Source organism: Pongo abelii, chromosome 23 (genome assembly GCF_028885655.2).
Source record: "Pongo abelii isolate AG06213 chromosome 23, NHGRI_mPonAbe1-v2.0_pri, whole genome shotgun sequence".
Lineage (NCBI taxonomy): Eukaryota > Metazoa > Chordata > Mammalia > Primates > Hominidae > Pongo > Pongo abelii.
In genome coordinates this window covers 24370048-24385819 of record NC_085929.1, presented here as the reverse complement: position 1 = coordinate 24385819, position 15772 = coordinate 24370048, and the positions used below count along the sequence as shown (strand labels likewise).

The 15772-nt window shown below is 50.4% G+C and overlaps 1 protein-coding gene across 18 annotated transcripts in view; it reads left to right on the top strand.

Annotated features, from left to right (window-relative positions):
• The window catches only part of MICAL3 (microtubule associated monooxygenase, calponin and LIM domain containing 3), a 234354-nt gene that overhangs the window by 156816 nt on the left and 61766 nt on the right, over positions 1–15772 (top strand). For 16 of the 18 annotated variants that reach the window (XM_054543024.2, XM_063722747.1, XM_063722746.1 and 13 more), the window contains one exon: positions 696–783. In XM_054543024.2, the coding sequence (XP_054398999.2) occupies positions 696–783 (88 nt within the window). Of the gene's footprint in view, positions 1–695; positions 15483–15772 lie in introns of those variants that run through there. The other 2 variants (XM_054543037.2, XM_054543038.2) reach the window with 2 other exon arrangements.

The window sequence follows — 15772 nt, the reverse complement described above, 5'->3', positions numbered from 1 at the left end:
ACCTGAGTCGGACCCAGGAGATGATGCAGCTCTCCATCTCAGCTGCGTAGACATCTGCCTTCGTCAACACACATCTTTCTGAGAGGACACCCTGCCACAGGGGTGATGCCGCCTCATGTTCCACATGATTAGAGCCTCCTCCAGAAGGGCAGAGTAGGAGAGGAGACTGTCGGGAGGATCCCTTGGTGGCCCCACCCTCACTCCCCACACCCAAAGGGCGCCCTGCCTGCGGGGCCTTTCACTGGTTCTGTGAGTTATTTGTCTGCGAATTTTTTCTTTCCTTATCTTTTTAATGAGGGTGGCTTCTCCACCTGTCTTTGTCGAGGTGAACCCAGCAGTCTCTTCGGCATGGCTGCCACCTTGTCAGCACGCCTGCCTGTCAGTCCCCCTTGAGGGCTTCTGTTGCCTGCAGAGGGACTGGCAGGAAGAGGTGCACCTGGGTGGATCTAGACTTTGACTCCCAGTGACTCAGGAGGCTGAGGTGGGAGGATTGCTTGAGCCCAGGAGGTCGGGGCTGCAGTGAGCTATGATGATGCCGCTGTACTGCAGCCTGGGCGCCAGCAAGGCCCTGTCTCTTAAATAAATAAATAAATAAAATTTAAAACCAGCCTGTCAGATTGTCAGTGCCTCTAGGGATTTGAGGATTTGAGTGCATCAGTCGGAGTCACTCTTCTTTTTCTCATGAACTTTCATAGGAGACCAAAGGACCCCTGCAGGATGATGCCACCACAGACGCAAACGGACGGGCCAGCGCCGCGGCCGGCTCCACTGAGAGAACCCCAGGTAGCCTCACTTCCTTGTTTGGCTGGGTGGCGCGTCACTCCGTCGGCCTCTGTGACAAGGCCAAGGGCATGAGCCAGCACCTCCAAAGCAACATTTCTTCATTCGGGCATCAAGTGGCCCAAAACCCTCTGGACTCCTTTTTCATGTGCCAGCTGCTTGCGTTCGGAGTCCCCTTTCTCTATGGCCTGTCGGAGGTGCTGGTGCAAATCGGAGGGGAGTTCCACTGGCAGGCTGTGGCCCAGTGATGGGGCCGTCCGGTGGGCAGCAGAGCCGTGAAGTGCTGTCCCTCAGCCCCATCCCGCACCGTCACACCTGAGGGCGGCCCGGGTCCCGTGTAGGTAGACAGGAGCTCGCAGGCGCTCCTGTCACCCGCCCTGGTGAGGCCAAGGCCACTCGGCCTTCATGCAGTTTGCTTCCAAGCTCCTCTGACGGCCTGGAGCTGTGTTGATTAAGCCCGTGGTCTGGCTTTGCGTTCACCTTCACTTAAGATTCTGCGTCCTATTCCCTGTCACTCTGTGTGGATGAGCTGTGGCTGCTCTCTTGTCTGCCCTGCAGCATGATGGGACATGCCCTGTCCTGACCCCTTGGCCACTGGGCTTCTCATGAGGTCCAAGCCCTCACCTGTCCCACTTTCATGACCACTTCCTTGTGTTGGGAGGTGAACACTACCATCTCTACCTCTACAAACACATTTATTCTTGTCATAGCATGGCAGGACTTGCAGGGTTTGTGGGTACCAGGCCTGTTGGGAAGAATTTTGTAGGTTTTTTCCTTAAAATGGCCTCTCTCAGCAACTTGTAAAACTTGCCTGTGAGATGCGTCCAGAGCTCCACAAACTGCCGGGTGTTCTGAATGTCCCACATGCGGCTCCAGGTGGTTCACGGCCCAGGGTCACTGTGGCAAGAGGGGGCCGGCAGGGCTGTGTTTCTGTCTGTCACACTTTCCTCTTGTTCAAAACACATGTATCTCAAGCAGCTGTATACAAAACTCATAGAAATTAAAGATGGTCATAGAATTTCCGTGGTGGGACAAGAGAATTACCCATTTGGCCTTCAGTGAGGGTTCCCAGAGTTGCTTCCTTTCCCTTCCCTAAGAGCTGGTTCATGTAGGCCTTGTGGTGCTCATTCTGGGAGAGGGAAAATGGGCCCAGAGGCTAGGCGGTGTGCCCTGGGAGCCGTGAGAACCCAGCCAAGCCAGGTGAACTCAGCTTCTGCTACTGCACGTGCCCTTACTATAATCTGAGCAAGTTTTTTAAGTACCCTGCAGGTGGGACCAACATTTTATAGCCATGTTTCAACCATTAATGACTTTTAAACCTTCTACAATCTTGAAGATCTTTATAATCCATCTTTCTCGTGAAGTACCCACAGGCCTTTGCAGCTGACACTCTCAGAGCCCAGGCAGAATCACTGGTAGAGAAAAATAACCAAAGGGGTCTAGACAGAGACTTTGGCTTTATGCTATAGAATGTACATTCAGTTGGAGAGAGCATCACCTTATTAGTCTGGGCCCTATTTCAGCAGAGATGGATTTTCTGAGGAACCTGACTACTCAGTAGAACAACTCAAAAGAAACTAAACTTTCCATTTGGGTTTGGAGTACAGAACATTTTTTAAAAACAATTAAACACAATGAAGTTTAGGTTATTCCTGAATGACGCCAGGTTTGCTGACTTTCCCATCTGGTTGAGGTTGCCATTCTTGCCATCTAATTGAAAGTGTAATGGGTTTCAGGTTTTTAGGAGTTCTGAAGAATTACAGGTTCCATAGAGAAGAAGAGGAAGAATGTTCTACATAGTGGGGAGAGAGGATGAGAGTTGGCAGTGTGGTTAAAGAGCAAGAAGAGGAAGAATGTTCTACATAGTGGGGAGAGAGGATGAGAGTTGGCAGTGTGGTTAAAGAGCAAAACCACCAAGAAAGAGTCAGAGCGCTCAGGACGTCTCTGTCCACGTGGTTCTTGATTCTGAGCCAGAAAGTGACTTGGTATAGCACAGGAGTTCAAAATGTGGTGTCCCAAAGGAGTCACAGTGTGGACCCTTACAGTTAATGACAGGCACTGTCCCCCAGCTTGGGTGGCAAAGGCCAGTGAGCTCAGGGCTGAGGGGCTTACCCTCCGGCAGCTCAGAGTCCGGAACATCTTAGTCCGGCAGCTCAGAATCCAGGGCACCTTGCTTCCCGGTGAGCTCACTCTGTTGTTAGCCTCGGTAGAAAAGGAACAGGATTATGGGCAGTATTTTATGGCTGGCATGAAATAGGTACCTTTTTCTCCTTTGATAGAGATTTCCTTCTTTAAATATGAAACTGAAGCTTTGATGACTTAACTAGACTTCCTTTTGAAAAGTTTCAGAAAAGCTCAGGTGTGACCAGGCACGGTGGCTCATGCCTGTAATCCCAGCACTTTGGGAGGCCGAGGCGGGCAGATCATGAGGTCAGGAGATCGAGACCATCATGGCTAACACAGTGAAACCCCGTCTCTACTAAAAATACAAAAAAATTAGCCAGGTGTGGTGTGGTGGCGGGCACCTGTAGTCCCAGCTACTCGGGAGGCTGAGGCAGGAGAATGGCGTGAACCCAGGAGGCAGAGGTTGCAGTGAGCCGAGATCACACCACTGCACTCCAGCCTGATGACAGAGCAAGACTCCATCTAAAAAAAAAGAAGAAGAAAAGGGAAAGCTCAGGTGTTTCAGGGTCCCAGAATGTATATTGTAGAGAACAGTCATTAGCTCAGGCCCATGGTGGCCACCTCCACTGTGCACTCAACCAGTAGAGGCGATGATGACGGCACTTGATTCTCTTGTGTGTAACTCAGCCATCGTCCCTAGACCCACGTCCCCAGGAGGCAGGGCTGGTAAAGCTATGACTGGGCAGTGTTTGACCCAGCTGTGCTTTTACTCTGTGCCTCCTCTTTATATTGTGGCATTTCTCTCTTCTCCTTTATGTTCTTTTTCTTTTTATGCCAAAATTCTTGCTGTTGCCAAAACAAAAACAAAAAAACATGCCCGTACCCAATTACAACCCGCAGTTCAAAGAACCCACTCTAGGTCGGCTTTAAAGTGTTGTCTTTCTCTGGTAACCAAATCTGTACCTGCTGCCTAATTTAGTGTTTGGGGGCATTGTTTACAGTATTTCTGTTTGTAATGTGCTTTTAATATAGAAATCCTCTTTTTTGTTCTTAAATCTATAAATGCTGTGTTTCCAAGCTTATACTTACTACTGCGTGTTAGTGGTCCTGGCACAGATTTTCTTACGCTGGCCTCGTACTGTCCACCGTGACTTTAGAGAAAGCTTGAACAATAGGCAGAGCAAGGAAATCCCCAAAAGGGATTATTTTCCCCTTGGACATGAGAAGTTTAGTTACAGGTTTCTTGAATTCGTTTTTGTCCAGAGGAATCCTCTTTTTATCTGATACGGTCAATGACCAAAAATGAAGCAGGGAAGCCGAAGGCATAGCCGGAAAGGAACAGAAGAGCTTTTTTCCTGAGTGCTCATCACCGGGTTCATTGCCGGCCAGAGATGGATGGGGAGAAGCACGTTAGTTTCCTGTCATCTTATGGAAAAGATGATCTGAAGTTAAAAAATGAAGGTCACAAGTGGCAGTTGCCTGACCCCTGTCCCCAGACACTCGGTGCCCGATAACCATGAGGTTCCATAGTTCGGATCCTGAATGGGCCGTTAGGAAATGCAGGCCTTTCCCACACCAGCTAGAAGGGTAGCCAGGCAGTAGAATTTCATTCAACCCTAGGGTTCCCACCTGACAGAGGGAAGTTAGGAAGTCTTACTGCTTCCCAGGTCCCCTTCCCTTCTAGGCATTTATGGAAAGCCTTTTAGTAGAGCAAAAGAATTCTGCAATCCAGCTTACCTCCCACCTTACCCCAAGAGCCATAGCTGATGGTAATTTGTGAATGTTTATATATAGGTACATGTTTGTATGTATATAGATCTAATTGCATATATATGGGTAGATATTTATTTATATATTGCATCCTAAATTATAGTAATTATAATAATCGTGAAGCTGTTTCTAAAGCTTCTTGTTCCTGGTTCCGAGAACCACGGGAGCCTCACACTGGGGAGCTGTACTCCAGGTCAGGGCTTTGAGGATGCACAGCAGCGTAAGAGCAGCATGCCTCTAAGGAGATGAGTGGGTGGGTGTCTCAGAAAATGAGCAGCACACCCCCAAGAAAGGGCCCCAAGAGCAGACTAGGAACGCAGGGGGCTGCTGCTGCCAGGGCACCGTGGAGAGCCGGGCACCCGCCTCACATGTCTCCTGTCTGGCTCCACTGAGTTAGCCGTTTGAGCCCACTCCTGTCTTTTGGTGGTTAGTGCATCTTCAACTCTTCTCTGCAGGACACTGGAACATTCTTAGGCTGTCCCAAAAGGGGTTCCACCATAGCCTTGAAGGTCCAAGCAGGGCACCAAGGGGTTCACTTTTCTCCTGAGCCATTCAGCTTGGGGTGCACGCGGGAGGGGCGGACAGCCAGCCGGCTTCCCGGCGGCGGTACGAGAGCCCAACCGGAGAGGATTAGCTGTGCCAAGGAACACGCCACTGCTGCCTGTCTACTGCCCGCCTTCTCTCAACTTTTATTTTTGCACTTGTTTTTAACCTGTGCTCTTGTGAGTTCTTGGTGTGTTTCTTTGTGAGTTTTTATTTAATTGTGTAACTTTGTTTTTGCCGTTTACTGTGAAACCAAGGTGTCGTGCTTTTAATTTTTTTTTTTTTAACAAATGTTACATTCTTATTTAAGAGAATAAATTCCAAACAATCTTCGGGTTTCTGAGTTTTTCTTTTCCTTCCCTTTCTCTTGACCACAGGGTGGGAAAGGGGGAAGCTCAGGCAGGTCTTGGGAGTGAGCTTGAGGCCACTGTGGCTCAGGACTCCCACTCCGGGGGGTCAGCAAGACAGCAGAGGTGCAAAGTGGGGAAATAGGTTTTTATACCTGACATAGCTTCCCTTTAACAGAGGACTCCTGTGTAGGGGCTGGAGTGGTGCGAAGTTTTGCTTTGCAGCAGCTGCAAGTGGAGAAAAGCAAGAAGGATGCCACCTGTGCCCATGGGCCTCAGGTGCAGTCCACCAGCAGGAGGGCCCGCAGTCTGGGCGGATGGAGGGGTAGAAATGCCATACAGAGCCTGGTCAACCATAGGGACATAGAGCCAGGCACCTTCTTCCTGCCTCCAACTGTGGCAGGGAGCTGGGGCCAGGGGCGTGTCTGTCTTCCACCTGGAGGCTCTGCCAGGCATGCCCGCAGGCACAGCAGCCTTGCTCCTGGTAAGGTTGAAAGTTCTTGCTCTTTCTTCCTGAGCTGATTTCTCTCTCATGCCGTCTTTGGTGTGACCTGGACACTGAGCTGGGATATCTGATTCTTTTTGGCCCATCTCCAGCCTGGAGGGAGTAGCCTGTATTGAAAACAGACTATTCCCTTCTCACACACACTGCTGCTGGCATTAGCAGCTGTGGCACTGTTCCCACATTTTGCCAGCTGCAGTGGGCACAGGCCTAGCCTCATGCTCAATTGGCCCAAGAGAGGGCACTGTGCTGTGGTGGTCAAAGCACTCAGCCCCGAGTCTGCACCTGCCGGGCCCTAGGCACTTGGGTGTTCTCACATGAAAGAGCCCTCTCTGGCCTCCATCCCCCTGAAGCAGCTCTCTTGGAACGTGAAGAGGTCTTGGCTTCCCCATAGATCAGAGCAGCAGGGCCTTGGGGTCTGCTTGGCATTCTCGACAACCAGAGTCCAGGTCAGGGAGGGCCTCACCCCCCAGTAGCCCACAGCTCTGCTGTGACACCGTCATTTTCCTCAGAGCCTTGATGGTTCCGAGAGTCTGGGCGGTGTCTCCTGGCCTGCTCATGTCCTTCCTCCCCTCAGCCCCCCAGGTCTGTAGCCTCTTGCTCCCCTTTCTCTGAAATAAGTCAGTCAGTATCCTGGTGCCTGCAGAAGGGAGAGAAGGAATTGGGATGTGGGGGGCGCCATAAGTGACAATAAATTAACTGAGAGTCAGTAATAAGGATGGATACATACATGTGCATAATTTTCAAATCTCAGCCCCTGGCTGATGTTGCCTGCCCATCCCCCAGCAATAAAGGGGAGGGGACCACTGCTGTTCAGAGCGATGCCTGAGGCTTCCAGCAGGAAGGTGGGGACACCCATCGTGATTCTGTGCTGCCCATTGGCAACACCCCAGAAAATCCCCTTTGGATCTCAGTTTCCTTCTGAAACTTCCGGAAATCTGTTCTTTTTTCTCATAAACTCCCTGTCAGTTTTCCTAATTAACACACTGCCTAAGAGGGAGGCCGTGGTACAGACATGGAAGGAGAGCAGGCTGTGAAAATGGGCCACGCTTATTTTCATGCTAAAAAATAGGGCAGGATGATGCCGTATAGGACCCAGGTCCCACAGGTGCCCCCCGAGATAAAAACACCCATGTGGAGCTCTGAACGGCAGTAGCCAGGCAGAGGTTTCAGGAGGAGTCTCTCCGAATTCCAGCCCCTTTCACGAAGCCCTGAAACCTCCTTGAGACTCAAAAACCAGCCCTTACCTTGCAGCTCACCCAGCCAAGTGCCTCACAAGTGCCAGCAAGTAGATTAGTCATAATGAAACAAGGGGCGGTGAGGCCCATTGGCACTCCTGCCCAGGTCAGGTCATGGCACTGTGGGCTCCTCTCACTGCCGTCCGGAATTCTCAGCACCCTGTTGGCTGCCAACACCTCTTTCTTTATAATTGCTCCTTGTCTCCTCACCGCTTACCTTGGCGGGAGGAGGTGGTAGGCTTGTGCGCAGAAACACGTTTCATTGCCCGGGAGGGGACGCAGGCCTCCAGGCAGATGGGACTCTCCATCAATTACTTCCGGGTTCTACCAGCCACGTGAACACCAGGTCCCTTTTACTTCCTGTAGGCCAACTTCCACATCACTTTGCAAAAGCAGTTTATGAACACTTTCTGAATATTTTGGGGGCCCTTTAATGGGTCTCCAAGAAGGACAGTGGGCAAGAGGTTGAATCACTGCCAGCATCTTCACCCTAACTCAGGCTAGCTAAGCCCAACCTTGTCACTGATGTACTTTTCCTCCCAGCAATAAGAAGTATGCCGTGCACAGGCAGAATGTGCCTAAAACGGGAAGAAGGCACACGCCCCTCAGAAGGCCCTTGCTGGCATGAAAGGGAAGTTTTGGAACACCCTTCCACAGACAGGGAGTCTAGGGCCCCAGCTCCGCCTTGCTGCAGACTCTTGGGGCCATGCTGGGACAGCTACTAGAAAAATCCTTACAGAACTTCTCTTGGCCTCTTGTGTTTTCTTTATCTCTATTTCTTTCTGTACTTACCCAGCTCTTTGTGCTTCTACATTAATCACATGAGACTGCCCAGGTGTGACTGTTAAGTGACTGATTTCCTTATTCTGTGTTCTGTGAAACATCAGAGTTACTGCCATTTGATCACTCTCATTTCATAGTCAGTGCAGCCTGATTTCTTTTAGGTCCATGCTTGGAACTGTTGGTCTTCAGTAATTGTTTTACATTGAGTAGTCCCTGTTCCCAGAAGAACCCAAAGCGTTTCAGCCCAGTGCCTCCTGCCTCGCTGGGATTCCAGAGCCTTCTGCAAGGTTGGATTGTCCCTGCACCTGCATCTCAGTGTTACCCTGCCTCAGCCATTGCCAATTCCCCAGGAAAGGAGAACCAGTGGAAGGGCACGGGCCCTGAGTTGTTCTGGTGACAGGTGCTCCTTAAGGTAGAATTAATTCCTGAAGACCGACACCAGGCAAGGTCCCAAGGGCACTGGAACTCAGGGCTTTTGTGGGTCTGGGTTTTCCTCAACAAAAACCTGGCAAAACCAGAGCCATTTTCCTGGAAGAGGCCTAAATGAGTATGTTTTCATGCTGTTCTCATGTTCTTCTGGGCTAATGAAGCCAGGAGTACTGTGTAAGAGAGCTCCAGAGAGGGGCGTAGCCCGGGCACTTGATCGCTGCCCAGAGCTCAAACCTGAAAAGTGAGAAGCATGAGGAGCCAACTCTCCTGCACCTGCGGGAGAAGAGCCACGCTGCAGGCCGTGTTCCCCAACCTTGCTGGCACCAGGGTCTGGTTTCATGGAAGACAGTTTTTTCACAGACTGGGGTGGGCAGTGGTTTTGGGATGAAACTCTTCCACCTCAGATCATCAGGCCTTAGTCGGATTCTCATAAGGAGCATGCGGCGTGGGTCCCTCACATGCTCGCTTCACAATAGGTTCCCGCTCCTGGGAGAATCTCGTGCTGCCGCCGCTGATCTGACAGGAGGTGGAGCTCAGGCTGCGACACTCAGTAGCCAGCCACTCCCCTCCAGCTATGTGGCCTGGTTCCTGACAGGCCTGGGTCTATGACCCAGCCCCGGCCACAGCGCAGCGGGTGGGGACTCCTGCCGGAGTAGTTTTCATGGACAAAGTACAACCTGGTGACCAAGGAAGAGCTGGTATCGATTAACAGGATTATGGCAGCATATTTATTTATTGTTGCCCTGTTTCCCAGAACTAAGACTAAAAAGACCAGGTTACAGTGAGACCAGCTATAAAATTTCTTTCCTACCATTTTACTACCGAGAGACTAGGTCAGTAGGTTCTTTTAAAAGTAAACATTTTCTTCTAGAGTTTCATCTAATGTGAATTACTGTGAACCAGCTGCTGCCTTCCTTTAGGCCAGTTCAGCCTTCTCGGGGTATTGGCGTTGGTAGAGGCACAGGAACGCTGCAGTGGAGGGTGCAGGGAAGAGGGCTCTGCGATCTCAGAGAAACAGGAAGCACTAGGTGCTTAGTGAGGAGAATGAAGGGCCAGGGAGGTAAGAGTCAGTCCGCACTGGCTTGCTGTGTTGCCAAGAGCCAGCAGCCATCCTTCATGCTGCTCAAAAGACCGTGCTTAGTGCTTGTCTGTGTTTGCAACCAAGAAAGCCCTCTTTGCTGAAATACCTTCCCCAAATAAAAATCGACAGTAAAGCTTGCAGTGCCATCAAGCTTTACTGTCCCCACGTGTGACTGATGTTTATCAGTTAGCCCTGGGGACCCTTGCCATGCTCACTCACAGAAGACGATGCTGGGAGACACAGTAGCGGCAGCAGCGGTTGCTAACATGTAGCACGCACTGTGCACAGGCCCTAAGCAGATGCTTTGTGTAGCTGACCTTGGATCCTCACAGCAGCCATAAGGGAGGCAGGCCCCATGTTGCACATGGGGAAACAGGCACACAGGAGTTAGGCAGGCTTGGCCAAGGCCACATAACCAATAAACTCAGAGTTGGGCAGAAGCTGTGCAGAGGACACAGGAGCTGCCCTTCATCATTCCCTGCAGCCTGGGCTCGGCAGCGTGGGCAAGAGTCAAGAGCCCTATGTGTAGATGCCCTGGAGAAGCCAGTGGGTTTCCATTTCATTATTCCTGGAAAATACAGGTCTCCCAATTTGACAACCATCCCAGAGTTGGGAATGTGCCTCTGGAAAGACAGCACATTAAATAAAGGCAAAGGATTTCTCACTGAGGTGCAAGGGGGGAAGTCATAAAAGAAGTGGAGGAAGAGAATGACAACCATCCGAATTGACTGTAAATAACATGAAATGAACTTTCTCTTCATTTTCTCTATATCCTTCGTTTTGGTCCTCTCGAATCCAGCCTGAGGTTTTGTTATGAAGAATAAGCCATTCCTCCATCCGTCCACCCTGCCAGTGATGTGGAGGATTGGGGAACATGCTTGGGGGATGATTTTTCTTCAAGTTCTGGTGTAACTGCTTCTAGCTTATAAATCTGTTGGCTTTTCCTCTACCACCTCATTTTCTGATACGTTTCAAAGGCCTGAGTGAAGGTGGAGCTGACAATTCCATTGTGTTAGAGCTTCACAGCTGCCATTACACAGTCCTCTTAAGATATTGCCTGCCGTGGGCCTGTGTGGGGTTTGGGATAGGGGAAGGAAGGGATGATTTTGTACCTCTTTTCGTGCTGAATATGGACATTCTGATCTACTCAGGCTTGGGCCACTCTGTACTGAACTCACATGTAAAGTGACTGACTCGTAAGTCTTCGGGCTAAGTGTGCATGGGAAGTCCTGGTTGTGCCTGCCAGCTGCAACGTGGTTCAGCATAGAGAGCTTTTCAGGAAGCCTCCTGGGCACCCGTGGCGCGGCCTGGCCTGACCTTGGCAAGGCACACTGTGGCAGGGGCCCTCAGAGCTCTCAGGTTGGAGGTTTCTGGAAAATGGGGAAAAAGAAGAGTTGAGAACACAGCACAAAGGTAGGTGTGTTTTTCCATGCCATGTTCTCCCGTCAGTTTTCTTCCTGGGTTTAGTGAGACGTCCTGCTGTAATGTCCAAGTGGAACGTTCTGTCTGTCAGAGGCTTCTAGCATCCAGCCAGGAGAAAGTGAGTGAAAGGCGAGAAGCCCATCAGATTAATCTCTGGTGGTCTCCTTTAATTCCTGCGGCCTCATGCACACGACGAACGTGGACGGAGAGGTAGGGGATGTGCAGGTGCCCTGCAGGGGCATTGCCAGGAGGAGCAGAGTCACCTTCCGTCAGTGGAGTCGTGTCATGAGACAAGGGAAAGTGCAGGTGCTCAGCGAGTGGCAGTGACCAGGTTTGTCACAGCATGCACCTCCCTCGTGGATTTCCTGTCTGTGGACGGCAAGCCCAGAGCTACCTGTTCACCAGGCAGTCCTCGGTTGGTCCTCCATGTACTGCACTCCTGCTGGTCAGGCATTGCACCCTGGCAGCCACGGTGAAGGGTCGTGAGCTCACCACGTCAGAGCATGTGGAGAGTTGGTTGGTCAGCCTGTTTGGTAAGAGATTAGAAATAACTTGATATAACTTCTAAGCCAGGGCTTCTCCAGCCCAGCACTGTGGACGTTTTGGGCTGGATCCTGCTTTGCTGTGAGGGCTGTCCTGTGCCTTGTGGTGTGTCGGGTGTGTCCCTGGCCTCTCCCCATCAGACATCAGTAGCACCCCCTCCCCAAACTGTATCAACAGAAAATGTCTCCAGACATTGCCAAGTGACCCAGGGGAAAAATCACCCCAGTTGAGAACCACAGAACTAGACTAAAGTTAGAAGAAAGGACATGACATTGACAGACTGTCAGCCTCAGTTATATTGTGGGAGGAGTGGGGGTGGGGTAGAGGAGGCTATCAGGATAGAGGACGGTGAGAATCAGAAAAGTGATCCTGAACAGTGTTGCCAGCTCCCAGCCCAGGCCTCCAGACCTGTCAGCCCCCATAAAACCGTGAACACACTTCCTAGTGGCTGTGCTTCCTCACACGTTGGGACCCCATATGAAGACTGCATGCTGTAGGATGGACGGGTGCAGATCATTTTAGAAGGCAGACCTGCAAAATAAAAGCAGAGATCCTGTGTTGTTTCTGTACCCCAGTGGATGTGCACACCCTTTGGGGGTGGCCGCAGCCTCAGAGAGTGGAGCTGGGTCTCAATGGAATCAGCACAGATCTTGAAACAGAAGATGTTAATTTGAGTTTCAGTTCTGCCACCTGTCATGCTTGCCGTCATAACCTCTGTGAGCCTCAGTTTTACCATGTGTAAAATTTTTAAATGAAGAAAAATGCTACCTGCTCCTCTGTCTGCTAAAGTTGTTGTGAAAAGCGCATAAGTTAAGATGTATGAAACTTGTTTATTTAAAAGCATTACAAGAATATCAAATGTGATTGTCATTGGCAGGGATTCCAGGAAGTTCTGGAAGAATTAGAGTGAGGGTGAATTAGAATCATTTCTACTGGCTGTGAATGGGCCTCCCTCTCTGGCCTGTGCCTGCTGTGGGGTTAGGACAAGGTGGCCCGTTGAGATGTATCTTCAGCCAGCAGAGACTGGGGGAAGCAGAAGAGGTGAGAGCTTGGCTGTCTCCAGGCTGCAGCAGAGTGGGCTGGGGGAGTGGACCTGCGTTGCGTGCCAACTGTTTAGAAGCACGGTTAAATCTCCGTGGCTGCTTGGCTAAATTTGGCATTGCTTTTTCCCTCAGCCTGCATGAATGGGATGTGAAGTCACCTACTGATTCCATGACACCCTAGGGGCTCTTCACTATAGTAACAAAAGCACAAACAGTCCTACACAGGATTTACATTAAGCTAAATATTCCTTTTTTTTTTGAGATGGAGTCTCACTGTGTCACCTAGGCTGGAGTGCAGTGGTGCGATCTTGGCTCACTGCAGCCTCCATCTCCCAGGTTCAAGCGATTCTCCTGCCCCAGTCTCCTGAGTAGCTGGGATTGCAGTCACATACCATCACGCCCGGCTAATTTTTATATTTTTAGTAGAAACTGGGTTTCACCATGTTGGCTAGGCTGGTCTCGAACTCCTTACCTCAGGTGATCCTCCTGCCTCAGCCTCCCAAAGTGCTGGGATTACAGGCATGAGTCACCAAGCCTGGCCTTCATTAAGCTAAATTTTCAACTCCTAACCTGAAAGTCGGAAATGTGAGTAGGAGCCAGGTAGCTTTCTCTTAGGCAGAGCAAGGGTTTATGTGTGGTCCCAGGGCCTGTCTGGGGTTGCTGGTTAGACCCAGGAGCCTCGGTGTTACCCTGTGGCCCCTTTGGAGGAGAGGAGGGTACCTGATTTCCTCTTGGAATCAGTGCACGAATGGGTGTTTTATGATAGACCCACAGCTGCTCAGCTGCTGCTGATGCTGCAGAAAGGGTGCCCCGAGCCTGGGCTGTGGCACTCCTGCACCATCAGCCTTTGTTCTTAGTGTCTGCCTGCTTGTTTAGAGCCTCTCCATCCCTAGACACTAATGATTCTTTTCCAGGCCAGCCTCAGTGGCCCTCCGACAGGTGAAAACAGAAGTGTGACTGTGATTGACGTTTTACAGGGTAGTCATGGGCACTGCGGCAGGCAACTTTAGTTTCTTTCCAAAAACACATCTGCAGCTAGCCAAGGGAGTATGTATATGTGATTTTGTGTCTTTAAAAGAAAGGCATCTGAACCTATTTAAAAGAAGCCTTTTGTTGGAACGTGGGTTTGTCTCTGTGGGTCCTCCGATGTAGACCTAGCCTGCCTGAGGCTGTGTGGCTGCTCACAGGAGGGTCACATCAGAGCTGGCTTTGGATGCATTCTGGACTGGGAGTGCCAGGGGCACTCTGCTCTGGAGGACAGGAGGGTTGGAATAGAGCCTGGAGTCTTGGGGAAAGCACGTCAGCCTGGACTTGCTCGTGCTGATCCACGTCCTCCTCTGCCCTTCCCTCGCCACGTGTCAACACTGGGCCCCTTTCTGGTGAGCAAGCTGCTTCCCAGAACCAAACTCCCCTCTACCGCGAAGTGAAGTGCTTGTATCAGGACATCAAGCCATTCGAGGTAGTCTCTTTTCAGAACTTTGATGTCCGCTGTGCCATTGGCGTCTTCATCAGAATTTCTCTCCTGAGTGCTATGAGAACTGTTGCTGTCTTGGTAGACTTGCCCTTTTCATGAGGCGGCCGTTCCCATTTGTTCTTGGGGCCCTGCATAGCACCAAGCTACCTGACAGGCTTGGTGGTCATAAAGTCTCTGTGTTAAGATGAGGAAACCAAGGCCAGAATATGCTCAATATTATAGTGGAGCAAAGCTCAGACACAGGATTAGAATTCTTTATCCTGATCATTTATTCGAAACACTTTATTGGCTGTCTACCCTGATGCACTGATAGCTTCAGGAACACAAAGATGATGAGAATAATCCCTCTCCCCAGCAGAGCCTCTGGTTTTGGAGTCCATTCAGACCTAAACAGAAGGGGAGAGATGCCCTAATAAAGATGTGTATAAAGGCCCTTCGAGGATGCGAAGTGGAGCCAGAAGCAGGATCGGGTAACGACGGCAGAAGTAGGGGGGACGCCATCCTTCCTGCCTTCACCTACCCCTTAGGATTGGAGAGATCAGCCCTGCAACTATTGACTTGACAGATTACTTGTTATGTAACTGTAGGGAACCTCCCGGTTCACGAGCCACGTATTTGAACCAAAGAGTTAAAATATTTCAAACCCCAGCGCATAACCGCTACCCTTTCTGAGATCTTACCCAGCTACATCCAGGTGGGCAGGTAATGAAGGTAGACAGCTAGAGCGCAGCACTCGTGCAGTTTAAGAGGAGACCCAGCTGAATTCCAGTGCTTTAGACATGTCCACAGCCTCCCAACGCCAAGAAGCAGCCATCAGGAAGATGGCCTGGCCAGCTGATACGAATCAAGTCAAGGTTTACCTGTGAGATGGTATAACACGTGAAAAATACGTTTTCAGGAGAGCTGCATGACACACTGGTGAGTTGTATGTTACTGGAGAGTCGGGTGTATAGCTTAAAAGAAACCTCCTTGCCTTGACCAGATACATTGATGTGTACCAGGATTTCCATTTGCCAAAAAGGCACCTTGGGAGGTGATGTAATCATAACAGTAAAAATAACCTGACAGTAAAAAACTAACTCGGCCAGGCACGGTGGCTCATACCTTGTAATCCCTGCACTTTGAGAGGCCGAGGAGGATAGATCACCTGAGGTCAGGAGATCGAGACCATCTTGACCAACATGGTAAAACCTCATCTCTACTAAAAATACAAAAATTAGCTGGGCATGATGGCAGGCGCCTGTAATCCCAGCTACTCAGGAGGCTGAGGCAGGAGAATCACTTGAACCCGGGAGGCGGAGGTTTGCAGTGAGCCAAGATCACACCACTACACTCCAGCCTGGGTAACAGAGTGAGACTCCATCTCAAAAAAAAAAAAAAAAAAAACTAATTCAAAAGCAAAAGTTCCACAGGGTCACACAGAGTGAGAGCACAGGACTGCGGTGATGAGGAGCTCTCGTCCCCCCTAGCGGTGTCCTCACTGCAGGGGTGTCCTCAGCATGCTTGGGAAACAGCGTTTGGGTCTGAGGGGTGGCCCCCCTCCCATTTGGGTGGTTTTCCCTGGTACAGAACTGGTTTCCCTATTGGGTTTTTTCCTCTTTGGCCTCTCTAGCATATTGTATTTAACTCAGAATTTCCCAACTCTTCTGATAATTAAGTATCTTCAAAGCAACTGAATTTCCCAATGAGCCCA